General features: G+C 37.0%; 1 protein-coding gene across 1 annotated transcript in view; it reads right to left on the bottom strand.

Moving 5' to 3' along the window:
• The window catches only part of SUPT3H (SPT3 homolog, SAGA and STAGA complex component), a 252,076-nt gene extending 236,258 nt beyond the window's left edge, over positions 1–15,818 (bottom strand). The window contains exons 1-2 of the mRNA XM_088520123.1: positions 15,804–15,818; positions 7,886–7,989 (exon numbers count right to left, since the gene is read on the bottom strand). Of these exons, the coding sequence (XP_088376249.1) occupies positions 7,886–7,989 (104 nt within the window). The 5' untranslated portion in view covers positions 15,804–15,818. The remainder of the gene's footprint in view (positions 1–7,885; positions 7,990–15,803) is intronic.

The raw sequence follows: 15,818 nt of genomic DNA on the forward strand, positions 1-15,818 counted from the left end.
TAAGGATTAAATAAAAACAGTGTTCAGATCAAACCACTGATATTAGGGCACTGGAGTCAGCATCTTGAAGTGGGATAGGTCTGGGCTAGCTCTTATTGAGGTTTGTTGATCTCAGATGAGTCGTATTGACATTTTGGCCATCAAATAATATCACAACTGCTAAATTACTATTTACCACTTCTGCAGCTAAGCTGAAAGAAACAGCATTCAGTTGTTTCACCAGGGGTCCCTTCTAACAACTGCAATGTCTCCCTGCACCATTATAGAAGGTCCTGTGGAAATATGCCAAAAAGATCAAATGCTAGATTAAGTGACCTAAAATCAAATTTAAGGATTAAGGAAAAATAAAAATAAAAAGTAAAAATAAAAATAAACCACCTGCACAGATGCACAACAGAGATATACCAAAGTCAAAAAGAAGAGTAAGCAGAAGGAGTAATCTGGATGGAAATGGAGAGTAGGATGATAATATTAAGGCCATTTATATACTTGGGAGGGGTGTGTGTGTGTATTTATATATATTAAATAAAACATTTGGTGGTATCACTTATTTACAAAATATAAGTGTAAGAGCAGAAGCTACTTTAGCCAAAATTAGTTAGTTAAATTCCAGATCCAACATGGAACTAGAGGAGAATGTAATCACCTTACAGACCAATTTAAAAAGAATGTCAAGATCTAAATTATTACGTCGAAATAACAGGATCAATGAAATAACAATAGTAACATTTGGAGAGGAGCTTTCTTTTCCTTCTCCCGATTGTGCTCCCGTAAGTACAGCCTGACTGTAAGTGGTCAGTTCACAGCCTGATACAACCACAAATAATTCCACCGAGGGCAATGACATCAGAGTGAAAAAGCAGATCCTATTTACAGGGTCTATCTCCCCACTGTGCTGCACGGATGAATAATGTTCTGCAAAAAGGTTAAGTACTGACACACACACTGTGAAGTGTCAAATCTGACGTGGCTGCAACAAATAAATTGAGATTATGAGTTATGCAAGCAGATGCAGTTTAAAGACTTCAGCTATAAGAATAGAAACATCCCCTGGTTATGGTCATAGCTATAATTAAACTGTATTTTCAATTCAGTCTGCTATTACTACTGTATTACAATTTATTACCTTCGGGGAAAAATAGAAAGTGTTAAACATCTATGATTAACTTACTAGCTTACGGTTTAATCACAATACAGTTGCAATGTATGCATGTCTTCATCGAGCAGGACAGTTCATTTCCCAATTTAAAATTTTTTTCCTTAGCTGTTACCTGATACATTAAAGCAACTTGTAAAAACCTGAAACCAAAAAGTTATTGCTAGGTTCAGAACCATACATTTAAAAAATGTTCCAATATATTAAAAAAATAAAATAAAATAAAATCAAGCACAGGATCTACTTAAGTATTAATAATTACTCACAAGTTACCCAAAGCTTTTCTACCAACAGTCATAAACCCCAAGCAACCTTCAGGTTCTCTCGACATCTTTAAAGGCTTAAGTTTTTCCACACGTTACAGATTAAACACCAAACAGGGCTCTTGCAGATCATGCAGTCCAGTGCAGAGACAGGGGATCTTTATCATGTCCAACATAAGCAGTCCCTAGGTACTGTAATACATATATGCACAATCACACATACATATTTTAAAGTGTATTTTTTAAAGAAAATACTGAACATACTTAACCATATTTTCATGCCTGATAACTGGCCAGACTAACTACTAAATTGAACGTGTCTCCCCACACTTCTGATTTAAGAAAACTGCATCTTGACCTTAGAACAAATAATTGAGAACAGTATGTATTATAACCAATCTTAAAGGAACTCTTACTATAGCCAGAAGAATAGATGTGAAAAATTAACTGCAAAACATACATTAACTTTGAACAGGCAGGAGAAAAATACAGCACTAGTGGAGCAGAAATATGAGATACTTAAGCCAGATAAATGCTAAAGCTCAGTTAATTCTGTTTACAGTAAAAAAAACAGTATCTATATTAACCTCTCCAGCCTTTCCCCATAAAAACATCCTTTCATATGTTTTTAAGAACTTTCCAAATACAAATGTAACTTTGAAATTATTTACGGGAAAGTTCCTCCAACAGTTTGTAAACAGTTTCAGCAGTTTATTGCCTTTATATATAGAAGAGTGCTCAGATACGAGTCCATACTTAAAGACCTTCCATGTCCTTCCCCCCCACCCCACCCTTCATGAGCAGAAACAGGATATTCCACAAGGAGAGAGACACAAAAGAGTGAAAAAAGTGTATTTCCGATATGAGTGCTTGACAGTAATAAGGCTGACACTAGTAAGATTCTTTTTCCAGGTGAGCTTTGTTACTAAAATATAAACCAAAATCACAGTAAGGGAGATTTGAAACAGTTGCATTTAAAAATGAAATGGAGAAACATGGTAGGATAAGAAAATAAGATTTAAAAAAGCTTCTCCACCATTCGCTCAATTTTCAGTTCTTGCATGTTATTATCAGTTTTTAGAACCGAGCAAACCTTCTCAAAGGACAAAGTCTGTTATGCTAAGTGCTGCACACAGAAACAAGAGACAACCCCTGCCTCTGAGAGCTGAAAAATGTCACGGGAGACCAGCAGCCCCTTTACTCTGTCCTAGCTATAAAAACTTATTTCAAAGTTTTTTGTCGCTAGTTCTCCATCTCACGTCACTCTTCCCCAAGATATTTAATAAAGCAGATTTAAAAAAAAAAAAGGCAAAGCTCTAAGTAATAAACAAGTCTGTTGTCACTGCCCTCCCACTGTCTCTTCGCTTAAGGAGGAGGAAAAAAAAACATGTTGGCCAAGGGCTTCAGCTCAAGAGGCTAAACTGGTTATTTTTGCACAATGCAACCTCAGCACAATTCTGGGTTCAAATATGGTAAACAAGTATAGGACAGAATAGAGAAATTCTTTACAATCCCAAATTACAGCTTGGTTAACCAGAGCGCTCCCTAAGCCAGGTCGTTTCTGCTGCTCCATTTGCATCCCAGGGGAACTACCCAAACTCGGAGGCTTTTACTGATCAACTTCAAAGCACAGAGAGATAAGCTGAAGAGCGACTGAAGTCTTAACAAGGTATTCGAGGGCTACCAGGCCTCATCGTATAGGAAGATAAAACAAATGATTATTAATATTCAACTCGAGTACACGTTCACTATGGGTTGCATGCTATAAAAACTTTGGATTTTTTCATTAAAAGCAATCATTTAAACTGTCTATTCAGCATAACTTCCTAGTTACTATAATCATTTATTTGTTTCACATAGAAGAATCAAGGTCTGCATGTGCTCTGCATTCCAAGAAATCCAAGACACATGAAAACCAATAATCTTTAAAAACACCAAAAATGCTTTCCTGGGAAAAACTGAACCTGGCTTGAGGGGAAACCTCACGAGAAATCTGACAGGCCAGGAAACACCATGGGAAATGTGGCACGAGAGGAACTGCAGCTTTTACATTTACCCTTGTGTCTGCCTCACCAGGGTCGGTCAGTCAGTCAAACGAAGCTTATACACTTGGGTGCAATAATAAAAACATACAACTAATGCAAACGAATCAAAACCATATTTTAATAGCAGAATTTGTGAAAAGAACAGCACTTTCCATCAGCTTGCATTATTTTATTAACATTGCCCAACGTTACCTATGAATTAGCATGTTGTGTCCCAAAAAAAAAAAAAAAAAAACCAGAATGCAATAAACAGGACCAACGATCTCCCAACACTAAAGAATAAATAATCCGTTTTATATCACAAAATTCAAAGAGTTATCATGAGTTTAGAGACGAACCCTACAATTTTTTAGTTGTCATAATATTACTGAAACATGAAAAGCTAAGCACTGGGTCATATGCAGAGTCAGGGTTGCTGACAACAGATATATACGCTGTAGGCAAAATAGCCTCAAGTATATATCGGCCATTGGATGTTTCTACTCACCTTATTTTTTAAAAAGTATTCTGTTGATAATTTAAACTAATCTCCAGTATGGTCTTTGTTTCCTGTGTATACTAACTTTTCAAAAAAAGTACTGAATCAATAAAAAACTTCTGAAATAACTTAGATCAAAAGGGCCACAATAATTAGTATTTTGCATTTTTTCAATTAGTTAAGAAAAAAAAAGGCTTAGATAATCAAGACATTTTATTAAGGAAAAAAATCTCTTCCTCTGCAATTTTTCAATAAAATTATTTAGAACCTTATGGTTTCCCGTAAATCATACTGTAAGCAGTATTTGTGGTTCAAGTCTATCATTAATTTTGAGTGCTACTGTAAAATCATCATGTTTGTGAATTTGCTGGACAAAACTCTAACATAGGTGCAACTCACCCAAAGTTAAGAATTAATTTAGAAACAGATTGTAGATCAGCCAACTGAAATTATGTAAAACAAACCTCAGCAAAAGGCACTGGACGTGCTGAAAACTTTTTTCAAAGTAACTCCCACTATTAAGCTCTATGGTAATGTAATAATACACAGATTGAGAAATAAAGGCTGTGTGAATCAAAGCAAAATCTACATAGTATTATGTTCTTTGAGATGATCATATAATTAAAGATTAACTTATTTAAAAGTTTTAAGAATTAAAAGCCAGACATATCAGTGTATAGTATACCATAAATGGATGCATATGTGGCTTGCAACAGCCTGTACATTATTTTACTTATTACAACTAATTCCTATTCTTATTTCAGTTATTGTTAAAACTACTCCAAATAGACTGTCCAAAATAGCTCCAAATAGTGCTCTACCTCACAGTAACACTGTAGGCAGAGATATTTCTAAAAAAAAAAAAAAAAAAAAAAAAAAAAAAAAGGTATGTCACCTTTTTCACACTGTATTCCTCAAGCCTTCAGATTTCCCAGGTTCTTCACATGACCGTATGGAATTGTTATAAATTGCTTAAAATAGAGAATCTGTAACTTCCTATATTATGTAGTTTATTTAAAAAAAAAAAAAAAAAAGTCAGTTTCTCTCACAGACTGGAAAGTTCTTTTAAAGAGGTAACTTCATTTTGTTGTACAGGCCAAAAGAAACAGTTGCCATTTTTTCTCATGTGGTCCATTCCTAGCATTTTATCATTAATTATTCTTTCCAGCAAACAATAAAATTTATTTTTCAATGTGCTCATTACATTCAAGAAATTTCTTCAGCCCTTACTAGTTCAGTGAAACTGCTTGTGAAAAATATTATTCTAAAACATAGAAGAGCTGTTTGTATAGCATTCAAAGTATAACTGCAGGTCTACAGCAAGAGGAAAACGTCCATTTCTTCCATTTATATGGCCAACAATAACTTTTACATTCTGACAGAACCATGTGTATACTGGCGGGGAAGGTAGTTCCAAAATACTTATCAGGAAGTGCACAGTAAAATAAAATTCAGGCTCCTCAGATATTGAAGAGATGCACAGGCCTCTTTGACCCCTAAACTTCACACCTGCACTTTTTTTTTTTTTTTTTTTTTTTTAAATAAAACACAGGTGTGTGTTCTCCCCAATGAACGTCATATATATTTTTATATAGATGACTATACTAGACACAAACAATAAAAACACAGAATTCTCTTAGTAGAGGAAGCAAATGTTTTCTACCTGAAAAGGAACTTGGTACCGAAAATAGACCATTATCTGATTTATATTACACTGTAAAATACTATAGTGGAAGGTATCGCCTGCTCCACCTACAATACTCACTTTTAAGTGCATTCAGTTGAGAACAGGTTGTCCCTTTTAAACAGGGACCTCCAAAGTTCTACAATGAGTTAGGGAACTCCCTTTATCTAAATTGCCATATGGGCAGTATACATCAGAATATGTTGCATGACATTGAAAGTGAGTCTGTGACATATGAGAAAAACAGTAATATGTTGTTATTCTCATCCTCAATTAATAAGCATCACAAACTCCATATCTCCTAAAAGCAGCAGGAATGGACCAGAAGAAACTGGCTGAGCATGCGAGACAGGGGAAGGATGGCATGTAACATGTAAAAGGTTTAAATTACTCTTACGTATCACGGTCATATTCATCACTGACAAAAAATAATAGTCCAAATGCAGCCTAAAGGGACCCAAAATACCTCATACATTCTGACTGAATCCTTCAAAACTACCTAAGTACTAAAAGAGATTATCAGGTTAATTTCTCCAGTGTCTTACTAAAACCTCAAGTATTTCCATTACATTAGAAAGCAATGCAAATGCAATGTTTACCTAGGTAAATAATTCTAATCTATAGAGGCTTCGGATATTTTAATCTCTTTATGGAAGAAAATTGCAGGAAAGAAAAAAGTATACAGAAATCTTGAACTTTCTTCCTATTAACCTAATTTCCTGCACCATGGAATGGCAAAGGACAAGAGTGGAACATTTAGGAAAAAAGTATTTAAAACTTTTTAACTCATTATAAGGCAATATATTAAAAGCGACAGCCCCACAAATGAATTCAATTACTAATCTCGCATAAAATAACCAAAAGGACAGCATCAGGATAATGTTCAGGATTCACACATAATTTCAATAAATAAAATTTCCCTGTCTTTAAAATACAGTTACAGAACTTACAATCAGAAGACAGATACTGTAACTAGCTTGATTTAACTATAGCTTACTAAAAATAAACAAATATGATGAAACACAGTAAAAAGCAGCTCTCAAATCCTCCTAATATTTAGTGTTCTTAAGGATCTTGCCAAAGTAAAGACCAGCAGCCTAAAATTAATTCTCTGTTAAGTCCATACTACTTTACCTCATCCTATCTTAAATGACATCCTGAATAGACTTCCAGAGCTATGACTGAAGCAAAAAGAGCCAAAAATTACCACTATCTTTTGAAAGAATGGATTTATGTGTTAGTATTCTGGGACTAGCTTTCTTCGGTTCATTTTCATCTCTGACAAATGTACACAGGAGAAATTCTTTAAAGTTACTGCTGCAAGATTTCATAAAGAAAAGCTTCCTTTTATGTGCAGCTAACGTGCATCCTCTCTCCCTCCAGTACGTAAGATTCATAATCATGTATTTTTTAAAAAGGACATATTTAGATATGAGTATCTACAGTCTAGTTTCTTTATCTGCAAGTTTAAAGGTTAGATATTCCTTAGCTCTGGGTGGAAATATTCTTTAAAATGCCTGATAAATCAGGCATACCAATCCACAGGAAGGCAAGCTCATTACCTTTGAGCTTTTCTTTTATCCTTTCAGCATAGTGTCTTGTCTTGTACCACAAAAAGGGGAAAAAAAATTCCTACAACCATATAATGGTATGGTAAATAGTTTGCTCTCTACCAAATAAAGATCTGCAGCCAGCACAGGATAGTAGGTTACTAGCAAAGATAAAAGAGTTTACCAAAAAAAGGAACCCTCCTGACTGACAAAACCCGCTTGTTTAAATAACTTATGAGATTTTAGAAGTTATAAGCTGCATTTTTTTTTCTGGTATCACAGCTTGGAAGACTGAATAACTGCGTTTCTAAGACTGCGGTGTTAACTTAAATAACAAATAATTTATCTCTGTAACAACTTTGCTTCCTATCAGCCAAAACCCAGTTATTTTCAACTGTTCAACTGATGTTTAATTTCATCATGAATACTCTCATCTCAGTAGTCTACCTTTCTGTATTAGCATTGAAAGGTAATACAGAATATAATTTAAATAAACATACGACGATAGGAAATTTAGCTTTTATGAAGAACCAACAAACATGGGGCTCAGTATGTGGTTTTGGTTAATCTAAGTCACCTTTAAATATTTTCCAAAGCAGAGGCAAAACACTAACAGTTCCATTACTAATCTCAGTTGTTTCTGCTTTCCCCATCACCTCCACACACACTCCTAACGCAGAGATTCCCGGATATTTGGGCAGTAACTTACATCATACTTTGCAGTTCAGGTGTAAAGCTGGTTGATTTTCCTGTCCCTCTTCCGCTGCTGGAAGAAGCAACCGTTGACATCGGGCTCGCCGCAGTGCTGCTCATCTGAGTGAACAGAAATAATAGCACTTACAAATACATTTTATTTTAAAGAGAAACAGTAACAACTACACATCACTTGACAAAAGTCAGTGTGCTTTAAAAATCTCAAGGCTAATTCTGTGCTTCATACAGAAATCTTAAGGCCAGAACTCTACAAGCACCAACAAAAAGCTATTAAGCTAAAATCACTGCTATGCTGGTACATATGGCACCACTACCTTGCCACCTGAAACACACATTTGTATTTTTAGGGTATCACAAGAAAGAGTAAATCAATGAGGCTGAGAGGAATAACATGGAGTTCTAGAAAAATCCAATGAAAATTTATCATATCTTCATGATCATCAGTATGATCAGATTTTTTTTTAGATGCCAGGTTTACCCAGATCTTTAAAATAGAAATGTTATAAACAAAAAAAATGGTACCTGCGCATGATAATACCTACATGACTAAAGGTACTATTTTTTATATAAAACATTTTATGATTTTTCTATACAAAATTCTTAAAATAGTTCACTAGTTCAGTTACACTGCTCAATTCTTGGACTATTAGCAGCACCAGTAGTAATGATAATGAAAAGCAGATGTTACTATGATCCATTTTTCAGCAAAGTCAGTAAAGAGATATTACCTTTTTTCCACTTTAAAAAATTTAATTTAACGTTGATTTCTTCTCTAAAAGCATAATTTAAAAGTACAAAATCAGTTTTATATCAAATGCAAGGATTGCAGTGAATCACTTATGTTTTAAGAAATCCTGTAATATTCTAGATACAAGTCTAAGATCTTTCTTAAAAAGTAACAACAGAATTAGTACTTTAAAAGGCTAAGGATATAATAGCATATGGATGGGCCAAAAAAAAATAACAAAAATCTTATGCATTTTGATATGTTTACATTTTTTATTAACGCTTTCAAGTAGATTTTACCAGACTTCTGTTTGTCTTCAGGCAAATCCCAATTTCCCCATCCCCATCCTGCAAGCACTTATGCACATGTGCAACTTTAATCACATGTTTACTCCCACTGAAGTCTGATTTTAATCACATGAATAGTTACACACCAGGCTTAAGCGTTGGCAGGATCTCGCCATAATCAGCAGTTACCAGAGAGTCATATAATCTAAACAGTCAAATTAGTGAGTTAAAAAAAAAAAAAATACATCTACAACATGGAGGAAGCTGACAGTGTATTTCTAGGAAGACACATCAAAGGGAGTGATACGGAGGCTGAAATTGCACCATGTACCATAAGGAGTCCAAAGATTTGGAAATTTATACTTAGTTTGTGTGTTTTCCATAGTTTACTCTTCATTAGTTGATTGAGACTAATCAGAATCCACTTAAGCAGCTACTTATATCTAGCACTGTGTCCATATTCTTAATTAAATTCAGCACACTGTAAATTCTATAAAATTCTATAGAACTAAGCAGTATCTTAAAGTATTTAAAAACATGGAAATTTTTATGCAGAAGTTTCAGACAACAAAATTACTGTGTCAGACAAACTCCCACAGCATCCTCTCTCTTTTCTTTTTTCTTTTGCATTAATTGTAATCATCAGCTTAACTGGAACTATACATATAATTAAGGCTACACCTGCAGAACCTAGACCACATAGTTGGATTTCTGATTATTTGGATTTATCGAAAAAGGAATTAAGTGAACATCTCAGTTTACACTTTCTAAAATGGCTGCAAAATAAAAATTCTTGAAACGTGTCACTCGTGTGTCTTAGGGGCCCAAAGAATAAACACAGAAAGACTCAATTTCTATTTTTTTAAAAACCTAAATGCACCGTCCAAAGCGCGTGGTTATTTTCTTTAAGTATCCAAGGCAGACACTGTGTTTTATCCGCATTGCTTCTTAAATCAGGAGTAAGGAACATTCTTATGAAATGAGGATTGAGCCACGGTTTTTAGAGAGTTTCCACCTCGGTGTAATGGCCGTGTGCCTTGTTCGGAGCAGGCTTGGAGTGTTTTAGAGCAAGCACTTTTTAAGGTTCCTGTCCCCTGAATGCACAAGAACAGCCTATCTAAGTATCCAGAAGGTCTCTGCAACCGTACCCATATCGGTATTTGGGAGCTCAAAGATTATCCGCTACCGATTCACTCGACTCAGCTCTTCCTCCTGCAACCAAACGATTTAACTTCCAAATCAAGCAGGTGTACAGCATTTTCTTGACATTAAAAAACAACAGCTTGTTAGGCTTCGTCAGACCCCTTAGAATAATTACTTCCACAGCCCACATTTTGTTTGATGGTTTAGATAATTAACTTCTTTACACATCAAAGTCCCATCATCCGTATGTTCTACTTCCTTTCTTCCGGACATTAAAAAAAAAAAAAGGGAAAGAAAAAAAAAGCCCATTCGAAAGCAGCAGCACTCTCAGATCAATTTTCTTCAATAAGTTCAGCTAACATGGAATTGAAAAGCCTACTGTAATCTTCAGTGGGTCAATATACTATATTTGTTTTCACTCTGAATTGAAATGCAGCTGTTTGCCATATTCTACAAAATGAATTCAGATGTTCAGATTAAGTACCAGATTATTTCAGCCTGCCTTATTTTAATCATGAACTCGAGCAAGGGGAAGATAACATCTGATTAACACTATTTGAGGCTAGTAATTATGAGGTCCTATCTAAATACGTCCGGCTTTTGCAAATTCTTTTCCCAAAAGTAAAATATTGCTATCAAATGTACAATTAAAAATACATATATTAAAAGATTTATATATAAAAATCATTAACGTAAATAAACTTTCAAAAAAAAATGTACTGTAATCTCAATACCTTTGGCATTAAACTGTCATACTAGAAAATAATACCTGCCCTCTTTAAACCAGCAGAATAAAAAAAAATAGTTTCATCTGAAGGAAACTAATTTAAGACTTTTTTTTTTTTTTTTTTTTTTTTTAAATCAAGTTTGGGCCCATCCTTTTCACTGGGGTAACAGACCTTCCGTTCCTAGCCATCCTGTGTAATCACAGCTCCTCACTGAAGTTCCCCAGTGCTACTAACACAATTACAGTTGTTTAATCAATGAGCTCTACATATAAGTCTGCAGCTCCCCAAACTTGAACTTAACTCTTTATTTTGCAGAGGCCCAAATCTGTGCTGTTTCGTATCATTTGGTGACATCCACAGGCAATCTTCAAAGAGAGCCACAGCCAACACGATCCCCTTTTATTTTGAAATGCTGCCCCTGTACATTCACCCGCCACTGTTGCCAAATTCCACCAAGAGGATTTGGACACGATGCGTTCAGAGACCCAGTACAGGAAAAGTCCTGCACTAAATCAGCTAATGATCTAAACTCAATCAGGAAGAGCAAACGTTTATATTGCCGCAACTCTAGCTCTGCAAAAACTGAATGGGCCTAAGCCCAAACTGAGTCCACCTGAAATAAAATTGTGTTCTCACCAATGTGAATCAGAAAGACAAAGTTTTGAGGAAAACTGGGCATAACCATAGTCAGCAAATACACTGGTTTTCAATGTTTTCAAAGCATTCATTGAATTAGGTCACACGAGCCTTTAACTTCTGTATCTTTCCTGGGACTTTATACATTTTAACTAATCGGCCTTTGGTATAAGCTAGAGAAGGTGTAGAATTACTGAGGAAAAAAAGAAAAAAAGAAAAAAGAAAGAGAAAAGCAGTGCTCCTGCACATATTCCTATATTCTTGTGAAATATACTCTTGTGACAAATTAATTCAGCTAACCTACATCTACTGCATCAGTCTTTCCTTTCCTTTCATAAATACATTTTGCATATAACCTGAAACCATGCAAAAAGTTAAAGACTGATGTATTTTCATCTCTATAAACCCAAGCAAAACAGGAAGGAAGGAAATGAATGCCAAGATGACTATGAATTAATGTAATATTGAAACTAATGTTTTTGTTTTCACACCCTGTATTTCATAGTAATCAAGCTGCCATGAAGTATTTTACTGAATGCACAGGCTAAGCAGCTCACAAGAGTGCAAGAAACAGTCTTCTAGGCTTGGAGATGTTAAAAACAACTAAACACTTTATTTCAAATGCTGGAATATATATGTATCCAAGATCATGAAATTATAATAAATGCCAGCGATTAAGTCCTTAAGCTCTCCTGAGCTGTACAAGCAGGCTAAAATACACGTTTAAATGTAATGTCCCAGGTAAGCACAAGGAAGACCTAGATCTTCTAACAGATGAACAATGCAGAATATATAATACAGCCCCTTTATCAGCCTCTCAGCTGTCCAGAGCTGCACAGTAACTATGAGCTTCTTCTTTAAGACGTAAGAATTTAGTTCTACTTGTAGGTGATGAATTCCCTAAATTTGCCTTCTTAAAATGCAAACGGATAAAGCAAAGGAACGAGCTCTCAAGGAACGGCCGGAAAGCCCATGATGAGCAGCAGTCTGCAGGCAGGCAGCGATACATCTGCATCAGGTCTGCGCACGATGATAGGGTTCAAAGCTAGGGATGCAATCTGAGCTTTCCTTCATTTCTGATTTAATTAACAAAGTATCATAAAGCGGAATGCATACACTCCTCTTGCTAAGGGGAGCATAGTACATCTGCTACTGCTGCTTTTTGTTACCTGATGCACTAGATCTGTACAGTAGTTTACTTGAAAGCAAGTAGCAGAAAGAAATGCTCATCTGACAGCTGTCACAGCCAAAATTCAGTCATCACACAGACAAATCAGCACCTCATCTTTAACTAGGATCTTCTCTACTGGATCATACCATGCCTGGAATATTGTTTTCTCCCTTTCTGTAACTCAGTTAATTTGCCCCCATTTAGAAATTACAGAAGAAACATGCATACCTAGAAGTGATGAGTGAAACAAACATTCAAATACATCTAGGGAGAGAGATTTTGGACAAAAATCTATCCTCAGCTTTGGATCTCACACCGGAAATAAAACACCCAAAAGAACAAAATCTATTTTACTGATTTTATCTTCACAAAATTCCCGTTTTACATCCCTGAGGCTCTAAATCATTTCTGCATCTGATGAGAAAATAAATGTGAATTTTGCTAAGAATCTACATGAAAGAAATAAGCAAGTGCAACTCTCTTTCACTAACTTTGCAGGAAAAGAAAACACCCTGGACCTAACTGATTACCAACTAAACATAACCCTCCAATTCTGTCACATTCAACCACCATTTCAAGTCTTTCACTTGAAATGACTCATGTATTTCCTCATATTTCATACTACTATTTGCCCAGCCATGACAACTTCACACTTATTTGAAACACACAACAGAAGGATGCGGGCCACTCTACTGAACTATTTTGTAACTATTTTATTTATACTATTTACACAATAAAATAGTTACATGCAACTATTTTATTTCTAGTTGAGAAACATACAGGGATGTCTCTGCACCTGGATATGTTTACAAACACTTCTCTTGGACAGTTTCTAAGTTTCTAACTGAACTCTAAGCAGAGGTCTGCCCTTCCCCACAGGAGAACCAAATACACTGTAAGAACAACAACCAAGGTTCTATAGTTCCCTGAAACCAGGTGCTGCAGCGATAATCTGGTCTGGACTAGACATCACCTTTAAAAAGGCATTATTCCAGTAGTATTCTGAATCTTCTTACAAAGTAGTTAAATTTCATGACTACAACTCAGCTCTATTTTTCCTGATGGGAAAATATTTCAAAAATAATAGTGATGACTTGCAGCACTATTAAAGCCAATTTTTGAAACACTGATGCCGACTTGATCAATATTGACCCTGGTGCCTTTGACATGCAGTTTCCTGATCAGTGCCCGCAAGCTCCTATTTGAGTCACTGCTGCCTGCTTCCACGAGAACAGGCCTAAGTAGTTTCTTTTTCTTTACCTACTTCGAAATTCAAAATATTTGGGCTTTTCACAGGTGAAAGAGAGCCATTAATTTCTATTTAATTTCTGCTATTTCTTCCATTTAATTTCTTCTATTTCATTTCTGCTTAAATACTGCTTGTGTTTGGTCTTATGCCTTGCAATAATGAGTGGATCTCACTGTTTGAGGGCATCATATCAGGATGGCAACAACATGATCCAGCTTCAGGGCTACTCCAGAATATTAATGTAAACAATTCATGTAAAAAAAAATGCAGCTTAATAAATTCCAGCTTGCTTTTGCTGACAAGTTACTAACTCACTCATTAAGTTTCAGACAGCTTTATTCTATATTATTCAAAATTAAGCCCAGGACAGCCGTTCAGTTGGATATGACATTCAACAGCTTGGCAAATACTCTCAAGTTTGCATGAACAGTGTTAAACCTGACTTTGGAGCTCTCCCTTCTGCCTTTTAGGGTATTGTAGCTAGAGATCAAGAATCTCCAGAATAATCAGGACTAGGAAATCTTCAGTCTCAATTCAATTTAACATCCTTGCACCATCATAAGACTCAGTACTTATCAGTACTGCTGCAATTGGAAATGCTGCTTGTAGCATCAGCATTCCCACCTGCACAGCAACCACACAAAATGGCCCTAAATAATTTCTGATATACGTGCGAGCAACACGCAAGTCTGAGCAAATCCAACAATTTCAAATCCAGCAAAGTTAACAGAAAGAATGGCATGGCCTCCCGCAGCATTTGGATCTAGCCAATCATAAGGAAAAGTATGTGAAAATGGAAAGAGGGAAGGTGCATGGCACCCTGCCATGCTAGTTGCCACTGTACTTAGGCAGTGCCTAGGTCTGAAGGGAGAAGGCCTGTACCAAAAAAGAATGCGAGAGCCAGTTAAAAGACTTCTGGAAAAAAAAAAAAAAAACGTAGACACCTCAAGAATAACACTGCAAACTTTGCATGGATTCACTCTTCGGAAACCCGCCAGATCACAGTAAATCATTAACGTGGATGCCATACAGCCAGGCTGGCTGTCCACAGCACCAGGCTCTTACCTCCCCTTCCCACACAAGGGAGCGAGTATCCTGCGTGTACATTGTGCTTTGCACTCATAGACTGCAAAGGTCTCCTTCACGGGGTTTCTAGGGACTTAGAAATAGTTGAGCTGTACACAGGGCATAGGAAAATATAGTTAGTAAAGGCTAATCAAAACCACTGAAAGTCTACAAAGAATTCCTCTAGACCAGCCATTACTCCTAGGTCTTGCAAACATTCGCCAGTGATTACTTTAAGGCTACACACTACCACAAGACTTCTACTGATAAACGCCATGCCTGCTTCCACCAAATAAACAAAATCCACTTCCTCATAGGAAAAAAATAAGAATTATTGACACTCCACAGCGCCTGAGATACCAGAAGTTAATGCCTATCGCAGGCCAAGGCCCGACCCCCAGTGCGCGGGTCCCATGTGCGACACGAACTCCAGGAGCACCTCCAGCGTTAGCCGCAAGCAGAGCGGGCAGCGCGAGCGCGGGCCGGCCAGAAGCGCTGCGAGGAACGCGGCAAACCTGTTAGGCCAGAGCGGGTTGCGCTAAAACCGCCTACTTTCAGGCGTCGCAGCAGGGCTCCCCAGCGCCTTCCGGGCCTCGCCATCGCCCGGGCAGCGTTTTACCAGGTGTTTCGCCACGTGCCCGGGCGCCGCTCGCTCCTCTGGAGCCCACGCGGCTGCTGTGCGGACGCAGGTGCCTCAGGCAGATGCCATTTCCACAGTGCGGGCCCGGCTGCACCCCAGCCACCCCCTCCCTCCTCTCTCGCCCCGCGGCAATTAATAAATGATTAATAACAGCGGCGCCGGGTACCGCTGCCCCTATGGCGCCGGGTTAACACCGCCGAGGCCCCCACGTGGGCGCCCCTGCTAAGCCGCTCGGTCGCCCGCAGCGCGGGCTCGCTCAAGGCTCACCCCGGGCACGGCTGG

This window comes from Tinamus guttatus, unplaced genomic scaffold (genome assembly GCF_059628265.1).
Source record: "Tinamus guttatus ecotype Peru unplaced genomic scaffold, ASM5962826v1 Tinamus_guttatus_pri_ptg000080l, whole genome shotgun sequence".
Lineage (NCBI taxonomy): Eukaryota > Metazoa > Chordata > Aves > Tinamiformes > Tinamidae > Tinamus > Tinamus guttatus.